At 37.4% G+C, this 17,594-nt stretch overlaps 1 protein-coding gene across 1 annotated transcript in view; it reads right to left on the bottom strand.

The window, feature by feature from the left end:
* LOC130216643 (NLR family CARD domain-containing protein 3-like) overlaps positions 1-13,926 on the bottom strand; it is a 34,285-nt gene extending 20,359 nt beyond the window's left edge. The window contains 13 exon segments of the mRNA XM_056448531.1: positions 1,335-1,451; positions 1,529-1,633; positions 3,680-3,733; positions 4,415-4,519; positions 6,396-6,500; positions 6,624-6,680; positions 6,783-6,887; positions 7,295-7,399; positions 10,083-10,187; positions 10,852-10,956; positions 12,100-12,204; positions 13,675-13,773; positions 13,889-13,926. Coding sequence (XP_056304506.1) covers positions 1,335-1,451; positions 1,529-1,633; positions 3,680-3,733; positions 4,415-4,519; positions 6,396-6,500; positions 6,624-6,680; positions 6,783-6,887; positions 7,295-7,399; positions 10,083-10,187; positions 10,852-10,956; positions 12,100-12,204; positions 13,675-13,773; positions 13,889-13,926 — 1,205 coding nt within the window.
* Positions 13,927-17,594: the final 3,668 nt, after the last annotated feature.

Raw genomic sequence — 17,594 nt, 5'->3', positions numbered from 1 at the left:
TTTTTGTCGTTATCATGAGTGTACAGAAATAAAACCAGACCCTTTCATTTCGAATGACATATTAAGACTCACAAAGTTATCGATTTGTGAAATTCAGGGCACCAACAGACTCCCAAAACCTGCCAAAGCAATTTTATCACATTAATCGTGTTTGGCAGTAGCGTCGCTACAAGTAGCTTAACTACAGATGTTAAGCAACTAGTTAACTACATTTCTCAGTAGCATGGCAGTACTGTCGCTACTTTATAAAGCAAAAAGCTTTTCAGTACCGAAGCTATTTTATTAGTGAAGTAGTGAAGTAGCACAGTCGTGTCCACACAAGCTACATTTACCAATCGTGGATCAATACGTGACAGCACTGACATTCACGGAGCTGCGAGCTGTGTCTAGCCAATGAAAGTAAATCAGGGCCTGTGTCCGAAACCACATACTTCCATACTGTATAGTATGCTGAAATCAGTTTGCAAGCCGAGTAGTATGTCCGAATTCATAGAATTCGAAAATCAGTATGCGAGAATTCCCGGATGACCTACTATTTCCAGTAAGATTCAAAAGTGCACATCCCATGCACGCTGCGCTACCCCATGATGCTCCGCGAGAGAATTCATGAATGGGAGTGAAGCGACGCAACTGACGCAGGTAGGTAACATGACCATGACAAAATGGAGGATGCAGTAAGTATGAATTCCATTCATACTTTTCACATTCATACTGTATAGAACACACTTTTCTAACGGCCGAGTAGTATGTTTCAATTCAAATGCAGTACCTACTGAGTAGTAGGCGGTTTCAAACGCCCCCCATATGATGGCAAGAATGATGATTCCTCCTTCTACCTGTTTTTCGGTGGTCGACAACAAACTTTTTGGTGCGTTTATTGCCACCTCTCGCTCTGGTTGGTGACATCGCCAGTTTGGACTTCGAGCTTTTCACTCATCATAGCACACGTGCTGCTGATGATGTGACAATAAAAGTTTGATTGGATTTTTGAGTAAAAACAAGTGACTATCACAGAACGATTTTCTTGATGTCATTATTATCCTTCGATATTTCCATAGCTTATCAGTGTACTACCGCTTTGTGTAGTAAATGCTGCCCCATCTGAACGCATGTGCTAGAGTTTTTCTAGAACTGGCTATACGGACAAAATGTGCATGAAATTCACCTTTGATTAATCTCCCAGCCCTGCATTGTAGTATTAATGCATCGACTTGAATGTTTTTGCATGTTTTGTTTATGCAGACTTAAAAAACTGTAGTGTCTACAGTGAACATTGAATTGTATTAATAATGCACATCACAAAGTAAGGTAATTATGGTCAACTGAGTCCTCACTTGTTAAGAAGAAATGATGCCAATTCCATGTCGCTCTTTAATCCCTTCTGTGCTTTCAGTGTTTCCCATCGTGTAATTTCTGAGCCAATGTTTACCGTAGTCTTCTGCTCCTTGTTACTAAACCACACACAAAAAAGAAGGAAATTAACAGCTTACCATCGTTAATATAATTTGGTTAAAACAACTAGAAATACCTTTTGAAAGACGATGGTGATTTTTCACTGAAGTTTGATCCATCACCTTTTGAATTGTCACTCTTCATGGATACAATGTTAGAAACACGTGAGTCTGAGTGAACTCTAAAGTCAAACATATTGTGGAAAAAACACATATTATTTAATTATTGCATTTATAATTTCCATCACATATGCTACCGTTAGGGGATAAGTTTACTATTATGCAAAACTAAATAACTTTTATTGAATTTAGTTTTCACAGCACATCGCGACTCTTATATCTCTCTGCTGTTCTTGCCCTGGCCTTAAATTTCAAGCTGTCCAGACAGAACTTTGTTGTCAGAGATTTCCCAGATTTTCAATCTGGTTTACATCAGGATGCTAGGTTGGCCATTTAATTTTATAAATGAAATGACATTTTATCAATGTTTTCAACTTCAAGGAAGTGATTTACCCATTTTGTGTTCAGTGTTCATTATCCTGCATCAAAATTGGTGGTTAAATATTTGATGAACACAGGGAAGAACCGCATGTTGCTGAAAAGTGTTCTAATAAACATTTGCTTCAGTCTTGGATGTAATTATATAAGATGTTTAACTGCTGCTGTATAAAAGCATAGTGTAAAGGAACTGTAAAGGAAATAACTTGCTAAATTTTGATGTTTTTTTTCAAGTTTTCGTTTTTAAAAACCTTGTTTAAGTGTGTACATTGTCTTGCCCCTAAAGTAGTCTGTGAGTAGGTACATAAATTTAGCAGTGATGGGGCGAAGACTAGAGGGGCAGTAAGTGGGAATTGTAGAATCCGCAGATGCAGAACCACTGTGGGTCAGTCATCCTTTTCAGTAAAAGGTTCACATCTATGGAATGCCACGCCTGTCGATTTAAAGTTACAATCAGAACTCCCAGTTTTTTCTATAAAGCTAAACGAATGGTTGAAATCTTTACAGCAATGGGAACATTAAATATACTTCTTTCAGGTTGGTCACGTTTACATTTCTCTTTATGCAGATTGACTTGCATTTTATGTTTGTGGCTCTGTGTATACTGTACATGTTTATTGTATTGTGTTTTATTCTTGATTGTTTTTTTATTTTTTAATGTTAAGACTAACCATGGACGAGGGCTGCAAATTAGCTTTATGCTATATGCCCTATGTACGCAACATTGGTTGTCTTTAAAACAGTGTCATATTGACCTTATTCTTCAATGCGGAAGTGCGTGCATTTTTGCGATTGTTTTAGAACTTCCGACTCAGCTGCCTATGGGAGAAATGACTAGGAATAATAAACGGCAAAAAACGGTCAAACTACTTACTCTAAAAACAAGTGTTTGCATGATAATACAGACAAAGTAGAATAATATAATAAGAAAATATCAGTTTGCAACACCAAGCAGCAAAACGAGCTGTTTTTAACGTTTAAAAATAAATGGAAGTGAATGAGACCGGAAGTTTCGAGCCAAAATGATTCAGATGGCTGCGCCCACTCGTATGCGGAGAATAAGGTGAATAACAGTGACAAGGTTTGTTGACAAGACAATTAAGAGTGCGAGTTTCCCAAAATGATCTGTACCTGTGCTTATCCTAAATGTGGCAATCACTGTAAAACATTGATGTTTACCCCAACAAAGTGCTTTCTTCATCAGAGCGACAGAACTACAAACTGACTTCATTTGCTAATAGGATATGGCTGCTAGTCCTGAGCAGAGTGTAGCTTCTAGTATTAGTTTGCACTTAGTTTAACCCCTGTATTAGTTACATTCATCACCCATTAATACAAGCTTTAAGAAACTCACAAAATACCTTGTGTAACATGGCAATTCCTCACTAAAGTTTGGTCCATCACCTTTTGAACGGTCACTCTTCACAGAGACGTGTGAGCCTGATCTTACACTGATGACAAAGATAAAAATAAAAAAAAAAGTTTTTTTAAGTGAAATTGCAAATGCTAATTGAAGGCAGTATGAGTGGGCCTTTATTATATTATCCATTCAATATTTTATATATATATATATATATATATATATAGTACACTATAGCAAAGAAATGTATGGTTTCCGTTTACACTAATGTCCACACTGCGAAACATTGTCTCTATGTGCGTGTTTTCAACACTAGTTTTAAAAACATATACCCAATTAAAACAAAATCAATGTAAAACACATGGCATACCTTTGGGTTTGTGACTGTGTTTTATCACTAAAGGACACACGCAAGTTTGATCCTCTGCAAACAGAATAAAAAACAAATAGGGATCAAAAATCAGATTTATTCTTAGGCTTAGTTTTGCAGTTAGATTCATAGTTAAACAAAATGTGTCTAGCAAAACCCATCTGCATAAGGAACTAGATGCTGTGTAGCTATAGTGCAATGCCAACACCCTCTGGGTGTGCTGATTGACTGAAGCCCATCAATTCATAGGCTGATGGCCACTGTGACTTACAGAGCAGACTAGTGTAATACATACGAGTGTTAAAGTTGAGAGGTTTGTGACTAAGCAATCATGACTAAGCAATGAAACTCTATGGCACCTCAACAAGAGGAGAACAGAGTTCTAATTTGCCAGTGACTGAAGTGCAATTGAAAAATTATTTTATGGACACTCTAAAATTTGGCCCAGTTTAAGGGCAGACAAATCTTAGGAGAACCAGTTTAAGGACGAAAACATTAGAGTGTACATACATTATAAACATTTACAAATGCTGAGCATTGGTCAAATATTAACTCATCAAGGTTATTTCCTTCTCTTCAGCCTACTGAAGTTTCCGCAGAGTATTGTTGATTTCAACTGTAAAATCTTAGTGAATTCTTTAGTTGATAAGTAACTAAACACTTCATGACAAACCAGCTGGGACTCATTTTTGACTGCAAATCATACACTGTGTGACCAACAATCAGAACAAATACCTTCTGCTAGATGACGGTTGTTTCTCACTGAAGTTTGGTCCATCACCTTTTGAATGGTCACTCTTCACAGATACAGAACTAAACACAAGTGAACCTGATCTTTCACTAATGACAAATAGACAAGAATAAGCAGCATTATTACAACTTATAAAAAGCTAAATATAAGAGCATTAAAGTACAATGTAAATGTTGACAGTCTACTACAACAAGAACAAGCTTTGGAATATGGGAAGTATCATGGTCTAAACACACTCAGGAAACACTCTCTACCTGATTTAAACATATCCCCCCCCCCCTTTTTTTATTATATTTATTTATTTATTTATTTATTTATTTATTTATTTATTAATATTTTTTTAAGTGAATGGGTTGTTGGGAGGGAAAATGGGGGGTAAAAAGTTTGCTGTGCCTTCATGATTATTATTCTGTAATTGTGTAATCTGTTGTGATATGCAAATTGAAAAAAGTAATAAATATATTGTACAAAAAAAAAAAAAAAAGAGTATTTGTCTTACTCATTATGACTATAGATGCACGTTCTAGAAATAATATGACAAAGCACATGAAGTATCCTGTGTTTTGCGGTAGTGTTTCCTCACTAAAAGACACAAGTGAGCCTGATCCTTCACTACAAAATAAAGGTCTCATTCAAAGAGGTTTAATTCCGTAAATAGCAGAAGTTGAAATTAGCTACCACAATGCTGTAGTCTGATTATTGTAATCTTCAAATAAGGCTGAGCTAAGAATTATAGTTTCAGTTTTATTGTCCAACTCCTGTATACAGAAAATGGACAATGAAACTGAAACGCCTTTTTGCAGAACAGTGGCTATGTTGGTGGAGGAAAATGTTTCCTGACTCGCATCTCCAAAACACCCCAAAGTGGCTCAATAATATTTAGATTTGGTAATTGTGCAGGCCATGGGAGATGATCAGCTTCACTTTCATGTTCATCAAACCCCTCTGTCACCAGAGTTGGTGCATTATCGTCCTGATACACAGCACTGGCTTCAGGATACAATCTTTGAAATATTGGGTGCACAAGGTCCTCCAGAATGGTTCAATAATCCTTGGCAGTGAAGCGCTCATCTAGCACAAGTATTGGGCCTAGGAAAGCTATGATATTGCAGCCCAAAGCATCACCAATCCACCTCCCTGCTTCAATTTGGGCATGCAACAGTCTGGGTAGCACGCTTCTTTGGCGCTTCTCCACACCGTAACTCTCCAGGTTGTGGAGAAGACAATGAAGGTGGACTCAGAGAATGATACATGTTTCACATTGTCCACAGCCCAAGATTTTCACTGCTGGCACTATTGAAACCAATGTTTGGCACTGGCACAAGCAACCAAAAGTTTGGCCACAGCAGCCTGGCCATGTATATTGACCCTGTGGAGCTCCCGATGAACAGTCAAACTCGCTCATTTTGAGGCAGGAACCGGCAGGCGTGCAACAACTTTAACCATGAGGTAAACACAAAAACAAAACTTTCCATCTGGAGCTCCTTCACGGGGCTCTACACTTGTAAACAATCGCTCCATCGGGCTCGCGCGGCTCTTGGTCCCGCCCAGACTCATCAGCGCTACAAAGCCGACCAATCACAGAGCTCCTTGTGCTAGTTGAGCGCTACGTGTCGTTGTGACATGTAGTAACATTTTTTGAGAGGTGCGCGTCAGTGACGCCAACGGCCACGGCGTAGGGCTATGCATCAACGCATAGGCTGCGCCATAGCATACGCGTGCGCTTGATGCAGAAGTATAAATCAGCCTTAAAGAGGAGAGTTGAGGTGCAGGTGTTTTATATTCTAGTTTTATACTTTGATTTTAAAACAAAACTATTATTTTGACTTTTTTCATGCGGCCCAATTCTGTCCAATGAAACAAAGATTAATTTGAAGGCTTTGAAAACAAATAAGCAAGTTTCTTCTTATTTTGTGCAAATACTTTTATAAACTTTATATGTGACCAACAATCAGAAACGAATACCTTCTGCTAGATGATGGTTGTTGCTCACTGAAGTTTGGTCCATCACCTTTTGAACGGTCACTCTTCACAGATACAGAACTAGACACAGGTAAACCTGACCTTTCACTAAAGACAAGAGGAAAAACACGGTAACAAGAAGCTCTCAATTCTTATTAGAAGGGTGTTTACCCTCACCATGCCTACAGATGCAAGTTCTATCAATAATACGACATGAAACACATGGAATACCTTTTGTTTTGCAATGGTGTTTCCTCAGTAAAGGACACATGTGAGGTTGATCTTTCACTAAGAACACGAAGAAGGGTGTCATTCAAAGAGCTTAAACTTAGTAACTATAGAAGAAATATACTTTTAGACACTTTATAATTGACCGACACAAACAAATACCTTTTGGTAGAAGATGGTTGTTGCTCGCTGAAGTTTGGTCCATCACCTTTCGATCGGTCACTCTTTACAGATACAGAACTAAACACAGGTGAACCTGATCTTTCACTAAGGACAAGTAGACAAGAGAAATGATACAAGTTATAAAATGCTCATTAGAAGATTTTGCTGGTGGCACCATTTAAACCAACATTTGGCACTGGCACAAGTGACCAAAGGTTTGGCCATAGCAGCCTGAACATGTACAGTATATTGACCCTGTGGACCTCCCAGTGAACAGATTTTTTGTAAACAAGAGAGTTGGGGTGCACATTTAATTCTGCTGTGAGTAATGTGTTTGCGTGTGTTTTGTATTCTGGTTTTATACTTTGATTTTAAAACACTTTTTACATCCTGCCCAATTCTATCCAATGAAACAAAGATTCATTTGAAGACTTTGAAAACAAATATGTTACTACTCATTATGCAAATATTTTTATACACTTTATATGTGACCAACAATCAGAAACAAATACCTTCTGCTAGATGATGGTTGTTGCTCACTGAAGTTTGGTCCATCACCTTTTGAACGGTCACTCTTCACAGATACAGAACTAGACACAGGTGAACCTGATCTTTCACTAATGACAAATAGACAAGAGGAAAAAACATAAGTTATAAAATTATTATTAGTAAAGTATTTGTCTTACTCATCATGACTATAGATGCACGTTCTAGAAATAATATGACAAAGCACAGGAAGTATCTTCAGTTTTGCAATAGTGTTTTCAAACTGAAAGACACACTTGAGCCTGATTCTTCACTAACAACACAAAGGAGACACCATAGTCTCAAAAAGGTTTAATTCTGTAGGTAACAGAAATTGAAATCAGCTACCACAATGCTGTAGTCTAAAACAAGGCATTTCAGTGTTATTGTCCGACCCCTGAAACTGAAACGCCTGGTTTTAGACCACAATAATTCATTAGTATGGAGCAGGTCCTCCTTTTGTTGCCAATACAGCATCAATTCATCATTGAAATGACAGATCGAAGTACTGCACAGTGGCCAGATAGATTTTGAGCCCTTCTTTTTGGAGAATAGTTCATATGTGCCTACATAATGCTGGTGGAGAAAAACATTTCCTGACTCACACCTCCAAAACACCCCAAAGTGGCTCGGTGGCTTAAAGATTTGGTGATTGTGCAGGCCATGGGGGATGTTCAGCTTCACTTTCATGTTCATCAAATCACTCTGTACCAGTCTTGTAGTGTGTAATGGTGCATTAATATGTTGAGACACGGCACTGCCTTCAGAATACAATGTTTGAAATATTGGGTGCACATGGTCCTTTAGAATGGTTTGGTGGCCCTTGGCAGTGACGTGCCCATCTAGCACAAGTATTGGGCCCAGCTTATGTCATAACATTGCAGCCCAAACCATCACTGATTTACTCCCATGCTTCACTCTGAGCATGCAACAGTCGGGGTAGCACACTTATTTGGGGCTTCTCCACACCGTAACTCTCCCGGGTGTGGAGAAGACAATGAAGGTGGACTCACAGAACAATACATGTTTCACATTGTCCACAGCCCAAGATTTTCACTGCTGGCACCATTGAAACCAACATTTGGCACTGACACAAGTAACCAAAGGTTTGGCCACAGCAGCCTGGCCATGTATATTGACCCTGTGGAGCTCACAGTGAACAGTTTTTTGTAAACAAGAGAGTTGGGGTGCACATTTAATTCTGCTGTGAGTAATGTGTTTGAGTGTGTTTTGTATTCTGGTTTTATACTTTGATTTTAAAACACTTTTTACATCCTGCCCAATTCTGTCCAATGAAACAAAGATTTATTTGAAGAATTTGAAAACAAATAAGTTACTACTCATTTTGTGCAAATACTTTTAAAAACTTTATATGTGACCAACAATCAGAAACAAATACCTTTTTCTAGATGATGGTTGTTGCTCACTGAAGTTTGGTCCATCACCTTTTGAATGGTCACTCTTCAGAGATACAGAACTAGACACAGGTGAGCCTGATCTTTCAATAATGACAAATAGACAAGAGGAAAAAACATAACAAGAAGTTATAAAACGATTATTAGTAAAGTATTTGTCTTACTCATCATGACTATAGATGTAAGTTCTAGAAATAACATGACAAAGCACATGAAGTATCTTCTGTTTTGCGATAGTGTTTTCTCACATGTGAGCTTGATTTTTCACTAACAACACAAAGAAGAATCCTTAGTCTCATTCAAAGAGGTTTCATTCAGTAAATAACAGAAGTTGATTTTAGCTACCGCAATGCTGTAGTCTGACTATTGTGATCTTAAAATAAGTCAGGGCTAAGAAATCTCTAAGTGAATTACTATAGTCTAAAACGATCAGTTTCATTGTGCGACCCCTACAAGGCGTTTCAGTTTCATTGTCCAACCTCTGTATACAGGAGTTTGACAATGAAACTGACTGGTTTTATACAACAATAATTCATTAGTATGGTGCAGGGCCTCCTTTTGCTGCCATTACAGCATCAATTTGTCTTGGGAATGACAGATACAAGTCCTGCACAGCAGACAGAGAGATTTTGAGCCCTACTTCATGCAGAACAGTAGCCATGTCACTACGTGATGCTGGTAGAGGAAAACAATTCCTGATCCGCACCTCCAAAACACCCCAAATTGGCTCACTAATATTTAGATCTCCTGAGTGTGCAGGCCATGTATACATTGACCCTGTGGAGCTCCCAATGAACAGTTTTGGTGAAAACAGGAGAGTTGCAGATTTAATTCTGCAGTAAGTTGAGCAGCTGTAGTTCCTATGTTTTTAGGATGCAATCTGAAAAAGATGTCCGGATGCTACCCCAGATTGTTTCCTTTTGCATCCACAGTTACTCCTGTTGGATGTGGTTTGTCCTTGTCTGTATGCTGACATTACCCTGGATACTGTGGCTCTTGATTATCACAAAGACTTGCTGTCTTGGTCATAGATACACCAGAGAGAAGCACTCTTTTGAACTCTGATATGTCACCCATAATGTTGTGTTCATAGCAATATTTTAAGCAAAACTGTGCTATTGCTCTGCAAATTAAACCTTCGCACTCTGCTCTTACTGGTGGAATGTGCAATCAATGAAGACTGGCTATGAAACTCCAACACTAAATTGGCCAGTGTTTAAGTTTTTTACACCTTGCAAAATTCTATCCAATGAAAAAAAGTTTGTTTTTAAGACTTTGAAAACAAATAAGCAAGTTACTACTCATTTTGTGCAAATACTTTTATACACTTTATATTTGACCAACAATCGGAAACAAATACCTTCTGCTAGATGATGGTTGTTGCTCACTGAAGTTTGGTCCATCACCTTTTGAAAGGTCACTTTTCATAGATACAGAACTAGACACAGGTGAGCCTGATCTTGCACTAATGACAAATAGACAAGAGGAAAAACATGATAACGAGAAGTTATAATACATAGACATAGACACACACACAGGTTTGGTATTCCTTGGCAGTGATGTGCTCATCTAGCACAAGTATTGGGCCTAGGGAATGCCATGATATTGCAGTCCGAACCATCACCGACTCACCCCATGCTTCACTCTGGACATGAAACAGATGTTTCTTTGAGGCTTTTCTACACCTTAACTCTCCCGGATGTGGGGAAGACAATGAAGGTGGACTCGGAGAACAATACATGTTTCACATTGTCCACAGCCCAAGATTTTCACTGCTGGCACCATTAAACCAATGTTTGACATTAGCACAAGTGACCAAAAGTTTGGCTATGGCAGCCTGACCATGTATATTGACCCTGTGAATAGTTTTGGTGAAGACAGGAGAGGTGCACATTTAGTTTTGGGGTGAGTGACGCATGTGTGTGTGTGTGTGTGTGTGTGTGTGTGTGGTGTGTGTGGATGTTGTATTCTGGTTTTATACTTTTTTTTAAAACAAAACTATCTATCTATTATCTACTTTTTTACATCCTGCACAATTCAGTCCAACGAACAAAAGACCAAATTGAAGGCTCTGAAAACAAATACGCAAGTTACTACTCATTTTATTAGAATAAATCAGAAACAAATACCTTTTGGTAGATGATGGTTGTTGCTCACTGAAGTTTGGTCCATCACCTTTTGAACGGTCACTCTTCATAGATACAGAACTAAACACAGGTGAGCCTGATCTTTCACTATTGACAAATAGACAAGAGGAAAAACATGATAACGAGAAGTTATAATACATAGACACACACACACACACACACACACACACACACACACACACACACACACACACACACACACACACACACACACACACACTTGGACAATGAAACTGAAACTCTTGGTTTTAGGCTACAATAATTTTCTGGTATGGTTTAGGGGCCTTCTTTTGTGCCCAATACAGCATCAATTCATCCTGGAAATGACAGATACAAGTCCTGCACAGTGACCAGAGAGATTTTAAGCCCTTTTTCTTGCAGAATAGTGGCGAGGCCACTAAGTGATGCTGTTTGAGGAAAACGTTTCCTGACTCCTCCAAAACATCCCAAAGTGGCTCAAAAATAATAATTTAGAATTGGTAAGAGTGCAGGCCATGGAAGATGTTCAGCTTAACTTTCATGTTCATCAAACCACTCTTTCATCAGCCTTGTGGTGTGTTTTGGTGCATTGTCATCCTGATACACAACACTGCCTTCAGGATACAATGTTTAAAACATTGGGTGCACATAGTCCTTCAGAATGGTTTGGTATTCCTTGGCAGTGATGTGCTCATCTAGCACAAGTATTGGGCCTGGGAAATGCCATGATATTGCAGTCCGAACCATCACTGATTCCCCCCATGCTTCACTCTGGGCATGAAACAGATGCTTCTTTGAGGCTTTTCTACACCTTAACTCTCCCGGATGTGGGGAAGACAATGAAGGTGGACTCAGAGAACAATACATGTTTTACATTGTCCACAGCCCAAGATTTTCACTGCTGGCACCATTAAACCAATGTTTGACATTAGCACAAGTGACCAAAAGTTTGGCTATGGCAGCCTGACCATGTATATTGACCCTGTGAATAGTTTTGGTGAAGACAGAGGAGGTGCACATTTAATTTTGGGGTGAGTGACGCGTGTGTGTGTGTGTGTGTGTGTGTGTGTGGTGTGTGTGGATGTTGTATTCTGGTTTTATACTTTGATTTTAAAACAAAACTATCCATCTACTATGTATTTTTTACATCCTGCACAATTCAGTCCAACGAAACAAAGACCAAATTAAAGGCTCCGAAAACAAATACGCAAGTTACTACTCATTTTATTAAAATAAATCAGAAACAAATACCTTTTGGTAGATGATGGTTGTTGCTCACTGAAGTTTGGTCCATCACCTTTTGAACGGTCACTCTTCATAGATACAGAACTAAACACAGGTGAGCCTGACCTTTTACTAAGGACAAATTGACGAAAGAAAACAAACTATAGTAAGTTTATTATCTAAAAAATCTAATTAAAAGAGTGTCTTTTCTAACATGACTGTATGAATAATTGCAACAAGGTACATGAAGCATCTTCTGTTTTGTAATGATGTTCCTCACTGAAGGACACATGTGAACCTGATCATTCACTGACAACACAAAGGCGGTTCCTTAATTTGTCTTAGTTGTTTTATTTTATTTTTTACATCCTGTCCAATGCTCTCTAATAAATGTTCATTTTTAAGGCTTTGAAAACAAATATAAGCTACTACTCATTATATGCAAATCAGTGTTAAGATATGTATTACAATGTTTAAAATCTATAAACAAAACCCATGTATTCACTGCGGTTACTGCTGCTTATAGTAATCTAATTAGGTTTAGAATACTACATTTGCCATCTTTATTGTCCAACAACAAAGTGTATATTTTAGACCAATTTATCCATTCTGATATCACGAGAAAACAACTATTTTAGTCATTGAAGAAAACATGGCTAATTCTAACATATTCATATGACTTCATTCATACAAAAAGTACAACTTTTAAAAGTAGTTCGATGCTTGTGTTATGCATTTCTAACCTTTACAGATGAAGAAAATACCTGTGCAAGTTATGCAATAAGGAAAACACCACATCTCACACATAGCACACATACCTGCTCCATGGAAACCATTAACTAAAACTTACAAGTAATTTAAAGCCTTCATATAAAATATGACGCATGTTTAAGACAAATGGTATTCTGCACTTTCCTCATAGTAACTCACTCATATCACATAACAAACATTGATATAAACATATCATGTCATATACAGTTGAAGTCAGAATCATTAGCCCCCCTGTTTATTTTTTCCCCAATTTCTGTTTAACGGAGAGAAGATTTTTTTTTCAACATTTCTGAACATAATAGTTTTATTAACTCATCTCTAATAACTGATTTATTTTATCTTTGCCATGATGACAGTAAATAATATTTGACTAGATATTTATCAAGACACTTCTATTCAGCTTAAAGTGACATTTAAAGGCTTAACTAGGTTAATTAGGTTAACTAGGCAGGTTAGAGTAATCAGGCAAGTTATTGTATAACGATGGTTTGTTCTGTAGACTGTCCAAAAATTATATAGCTTAAAGCTTAATTATATTGACCTGAAATGTTTTCTTTTTATTATTTAAAACTGCTTTCATTCAAGCCAAAATAAAACAAATAAGACTTTCTCCAGAAGAAAAAATATTATCAGACATACTATGAAAATTTCCTTACTCTGCTAAACATCATTTGGGAAATATTTAAAAAAGGAAAAAATCCAAAGGGGGGCTAATAATTATGACTTCAACTGTAAATCATAATTAAAAAATTACAGCCCAGCTGTATCTTAAAATATTTTAAAATATAGTTTGTGTGCGAGTCTGATAATAATAAAAAACATGTGAAATACCTTTCGATGGGCGTTTCTTCTGTAAAAAGTGGCACATCACCTTTTGACTGATCACTCTTTACTGACTCAGCGCTGGAATCTTCTAAATCTGATCTTCCCCTAATGACACAAAGAGCAGAGGGAGAACAAAAATATCATTTTACAACAGGAAATGCTTCCATCTGAGTGGAAGAGATTTAAAGGTGCAGCAGTGCTACCCGTACATAGACTTTACTTGGGCAGACAGTTAAGAATGTCTTTGTATTTTATCATCTTCTCTATTTTTTACTGTTGTTTTATTGCATAATTGCATGTGCTGTAAAGTGGCCTTGAATTTCTCGCAAGGCACTTTAATTAAAAATAAATAAATAATACTCTTACATCACCGAAGTCCTTGTGCTGGATTCGATCCTGTTCTGAAACACGCTAATTTACTTGCTTCAAATGGAGTTTCAAGATTTAAAATGGTTCACAGTTCCTGTGCTATGATCACACCAAAATGCAAGCAGAACTGTGATCAAGTTCTTCATATTTGAAAGTCTTATGGAATATCAGTTTTGCATCAGATTCCTTGTGATTCTAACATACAGTTAGTAGAGCAAAAGCATTGATTGTCAAAAATAAAACGTTGTGACATGCCATGCTGCATCCAATCAAGTGTGAATCACTTATTATAATGAATTCTGTCTTTAGTTGTGTCATGCACATTATCATTAAACGAGATTAACATTAGGAAAGGGGGCGGCACGGTAGCTCAGTGGTTTGCACCGTCACATCACAGCAAGGTCACTGGTTTGAGTACTGACTGGACCATTTGGTGTTTCTGAATTTGCATGTTCTCGCCATGTTGGCGAGGGCCTCCTATGGGTGCTCTTATTTCCCACACAGTCCAAAGACATGCGGTATAGGTGAACTGAATAAACTAAATTGCCCATGGTGTACGAGTGTTGTAAGGATGGCTATATCTCTCCTTAATATTAAACCCTGAAAACGGTTAAGGAGCTCCACACGAGACAGGACCACCAAATGGTCAAGCACTAAAACAATAAACTTTCTAATCTGAGAAGAAGATCAGCTAGAAAACCAGTTGTTCGGGTTGTCTCGATCATGCATCCTGAGCCCCCCTCTTTGCCCTGGACTTTACCTTCTCCACCAGAGCAGCTCACTCACATTCCACACAGAATGTTTAAGTTTTTAATATGGTGTATCTTGTGGCTTTATATTCATGTTTGGTGTCATTTTAAATCTCTCTGTGTGATTGGTAAAGTGGTCTTAATTTCACTGTAGTATTTTACAATCTCCCGTATATCAGTTAATTTGGGTTTTGACTTTGATAAGATCTTTGCCAGATGCTCCACTCCAGGGCAAATGGTCTTTACATCAACTCATGACCAGGCAAGTGTCTTGGTGAAGCTTTTATTGTCTTGAATTTATGACGATTTGAGTATTTAGGCAAAGGGTGCAGAAGTGTCTGTGGGATTCTGTAGGCAGGATACCCCATTGCAGTTTGTGAGTCTCTGAGCTCTGCATCAGGACTTATATGCTGCAATGTATTTCTACACGGTCAGGTATTAATCTCTAACTTAAATGTATCTTCGAATAATTGATGTTGTACAATCTTGATTGGCTTATTTTGTTTAATTATGTGAATTGGAATAGAAAATCTTTGCCTGACAAATAAATGTAAAATTCTTGTTTAACTCTAATATCTCCTGAAATCATTTAAATCTAGTAGATTGTTTAGGCTGATGTTTCCGCAGCTTACGACCAGGATTTGTCATACATTCAGGATCAATGGATGGAGCATGGGCACAGCATTAGAGACCTGATGATTTCTGACAATCACTGACTTAGTATAATATAAATTAGGGGGCTAAATACAACTTTCTTTAAATATGTGCAAGCATGGGGCGGCCAATTATTGCTTAAAGGAAGTAGCTTTCAGTTATATTCTTTGACTAAGCTAAATTAAACTTTTCTTTAAATATGTGCAAGCATGGGGCGGCCTATTATTATTTAAAGGAAATTAGCTTATCGGCTAAGAATCGGAACTGGCGAGGTTGTGTCCGTGAGCAGATGTAACTGGCCAGCATACTGACTCTAAGCGACTTCGGGTAAATGATGAACCATTACTTGAGAATAAGGATTTATTAGGTTAATCAATCTAAATTAGACCGAATCACAACCTATATAAGGTAATCAGCTTGAATTAGATAAATCTAAAATTATTATAAATTGGAGTCAGATTAAAATTCGGAGTTGGAAACAAATTAAAATAAATCTTAATGAATAAAAATATTTCTTTTCACATGTGCTAAAAGGCTTACATGCATTTAACCTTCACCCATGCTGTTAGTTCCGTCATAGGAAAAATAGATGGGCCTTTACAGTGTGTATGGGTGCGGCTGAAAGGGCATTCGCTGTGTAGAATATATTCTGGAAAAGTTGGCGGTTTTTGCTGAAGTGACACCTGATAAATAAGAGAAAAAGCCAAAAAGAAAATGAATGATTAAAATGAACATTAGGAAAAAGTAGATGAGCTCCAGTCCTGTCCGATACAAATGTACTAAGCCCTTTTGGCAAAAAAACGAAAGCTGAGTGCAAAACACCTTTGTAGACTTTGGACTCTGATTTTATAGACTCATAAACCAATGTATTAAATTTTTCTTAGTACAGAGCTGTTTTTTCTGACATTGCTACTGACCATGTTCAATTCAGGTTCTTATGATTTAAATCATCTGAAGCGTAAATCACAATTAATTGTAGAGCAAAGATGGGCAAAGATGGTCCTTGAGGGACGATGTCCTGCAGAGTTTAGCTCCAACCCTAATCAAACACAACTGCCTATATCTAGTGATCTTGAAGACACTGCTTGGCATGTTCAGATTTGTTGGTTACTGTTGAAGCAAAAATCTGCGGGACACGCCCAACAGCACCAAGTTTCCTCATTCCTGATGTAAAGTCTTAGTTAATAAATGTTGGAGTACAGCCATAGCCTTACCTCTGTTCCCTTTGGAGACTTGGAGACTCCTGCATGGAGTCCATTTCTTGTTTCTCTGACATTTCTGCACCTAATCTGCCATTGTTGATGGAAATCTGTGTTGAGGAAAATTATATCACAAACTGTACTGTTATGATGATAATATAATTATGAAAGTGGCGTTAACAAAAAAAAGTGTTCTGAAACAAATGCCATTAATTGCAACCAAACAGGGTTAGGCAAATGTGAATTTCACATCTCTTCTCAATTTATAGCTCTCAATACAAGTACAAAATAGAATAAAACCACTACTTGATTTAAAACACTGAGAGGGAAACATACTTTTATCTGTCTGGGATATTTCTTTGCACATCATATAAATCAATTGTTAATTACGTCATGCTCACAATTCATTGTGTTTATTCCCAATGCTTCCAAAATAACTGTAATCTAAATGAATTGAGGTTATTCTATGTTATTACAGTTTTTGATAAACCAAGATATTAAACATCATTTGCCATATGCGTGCTCACATGTCCGTCTAAAGATACGAGAGGTCTGATTTCCAGTTAACATCCTTTCGATTTCGCATCATCTATTAAACAATGTCCCAATATAAGAGAAAAACGTTATTCGTTATTAACTGAAATGCATTCCTGAAAAAAAAACTACCATAAAACTGTATTTCGTTTTGAAATAAAATAAATAAAAATACTTACAACAGTACGAAGGTCTGGAACAACAGCGGTGTAGATTAAAACAGTTTTTTCCGTTATGTATCTTGTCACATGATAAGATCCATCCTATAAGATTTAGCACAATCTTTTATGGCGGATTTGTTTATGATTAAGCTGATCGATGTTATTTCCCTAGTTTATATCGTAATAAAACTCAATGAATGTGTACCCAGAGGCGGCGCGTCCATAGACCCTCCACCCACGATTTTTTTGTGAACCGGTCA

The sequence above is a fragment of the Danio aesculapii genome, chromosome 22 (genome assembly GCF_903798145.1).
Source record: "Danio aesculapii chromosome 22, fDanAes4.1, whole genome shotgun sequence".
Lineage (NCBI taxonomy): Eukaryota > Metazoa > Chordata > Actinopteri > Cypriniformes > Danionidae > Danio > Danio aesculapii.
This window is presented reverse-complemented; position numbering and strand designations above follow the sequence as displayed.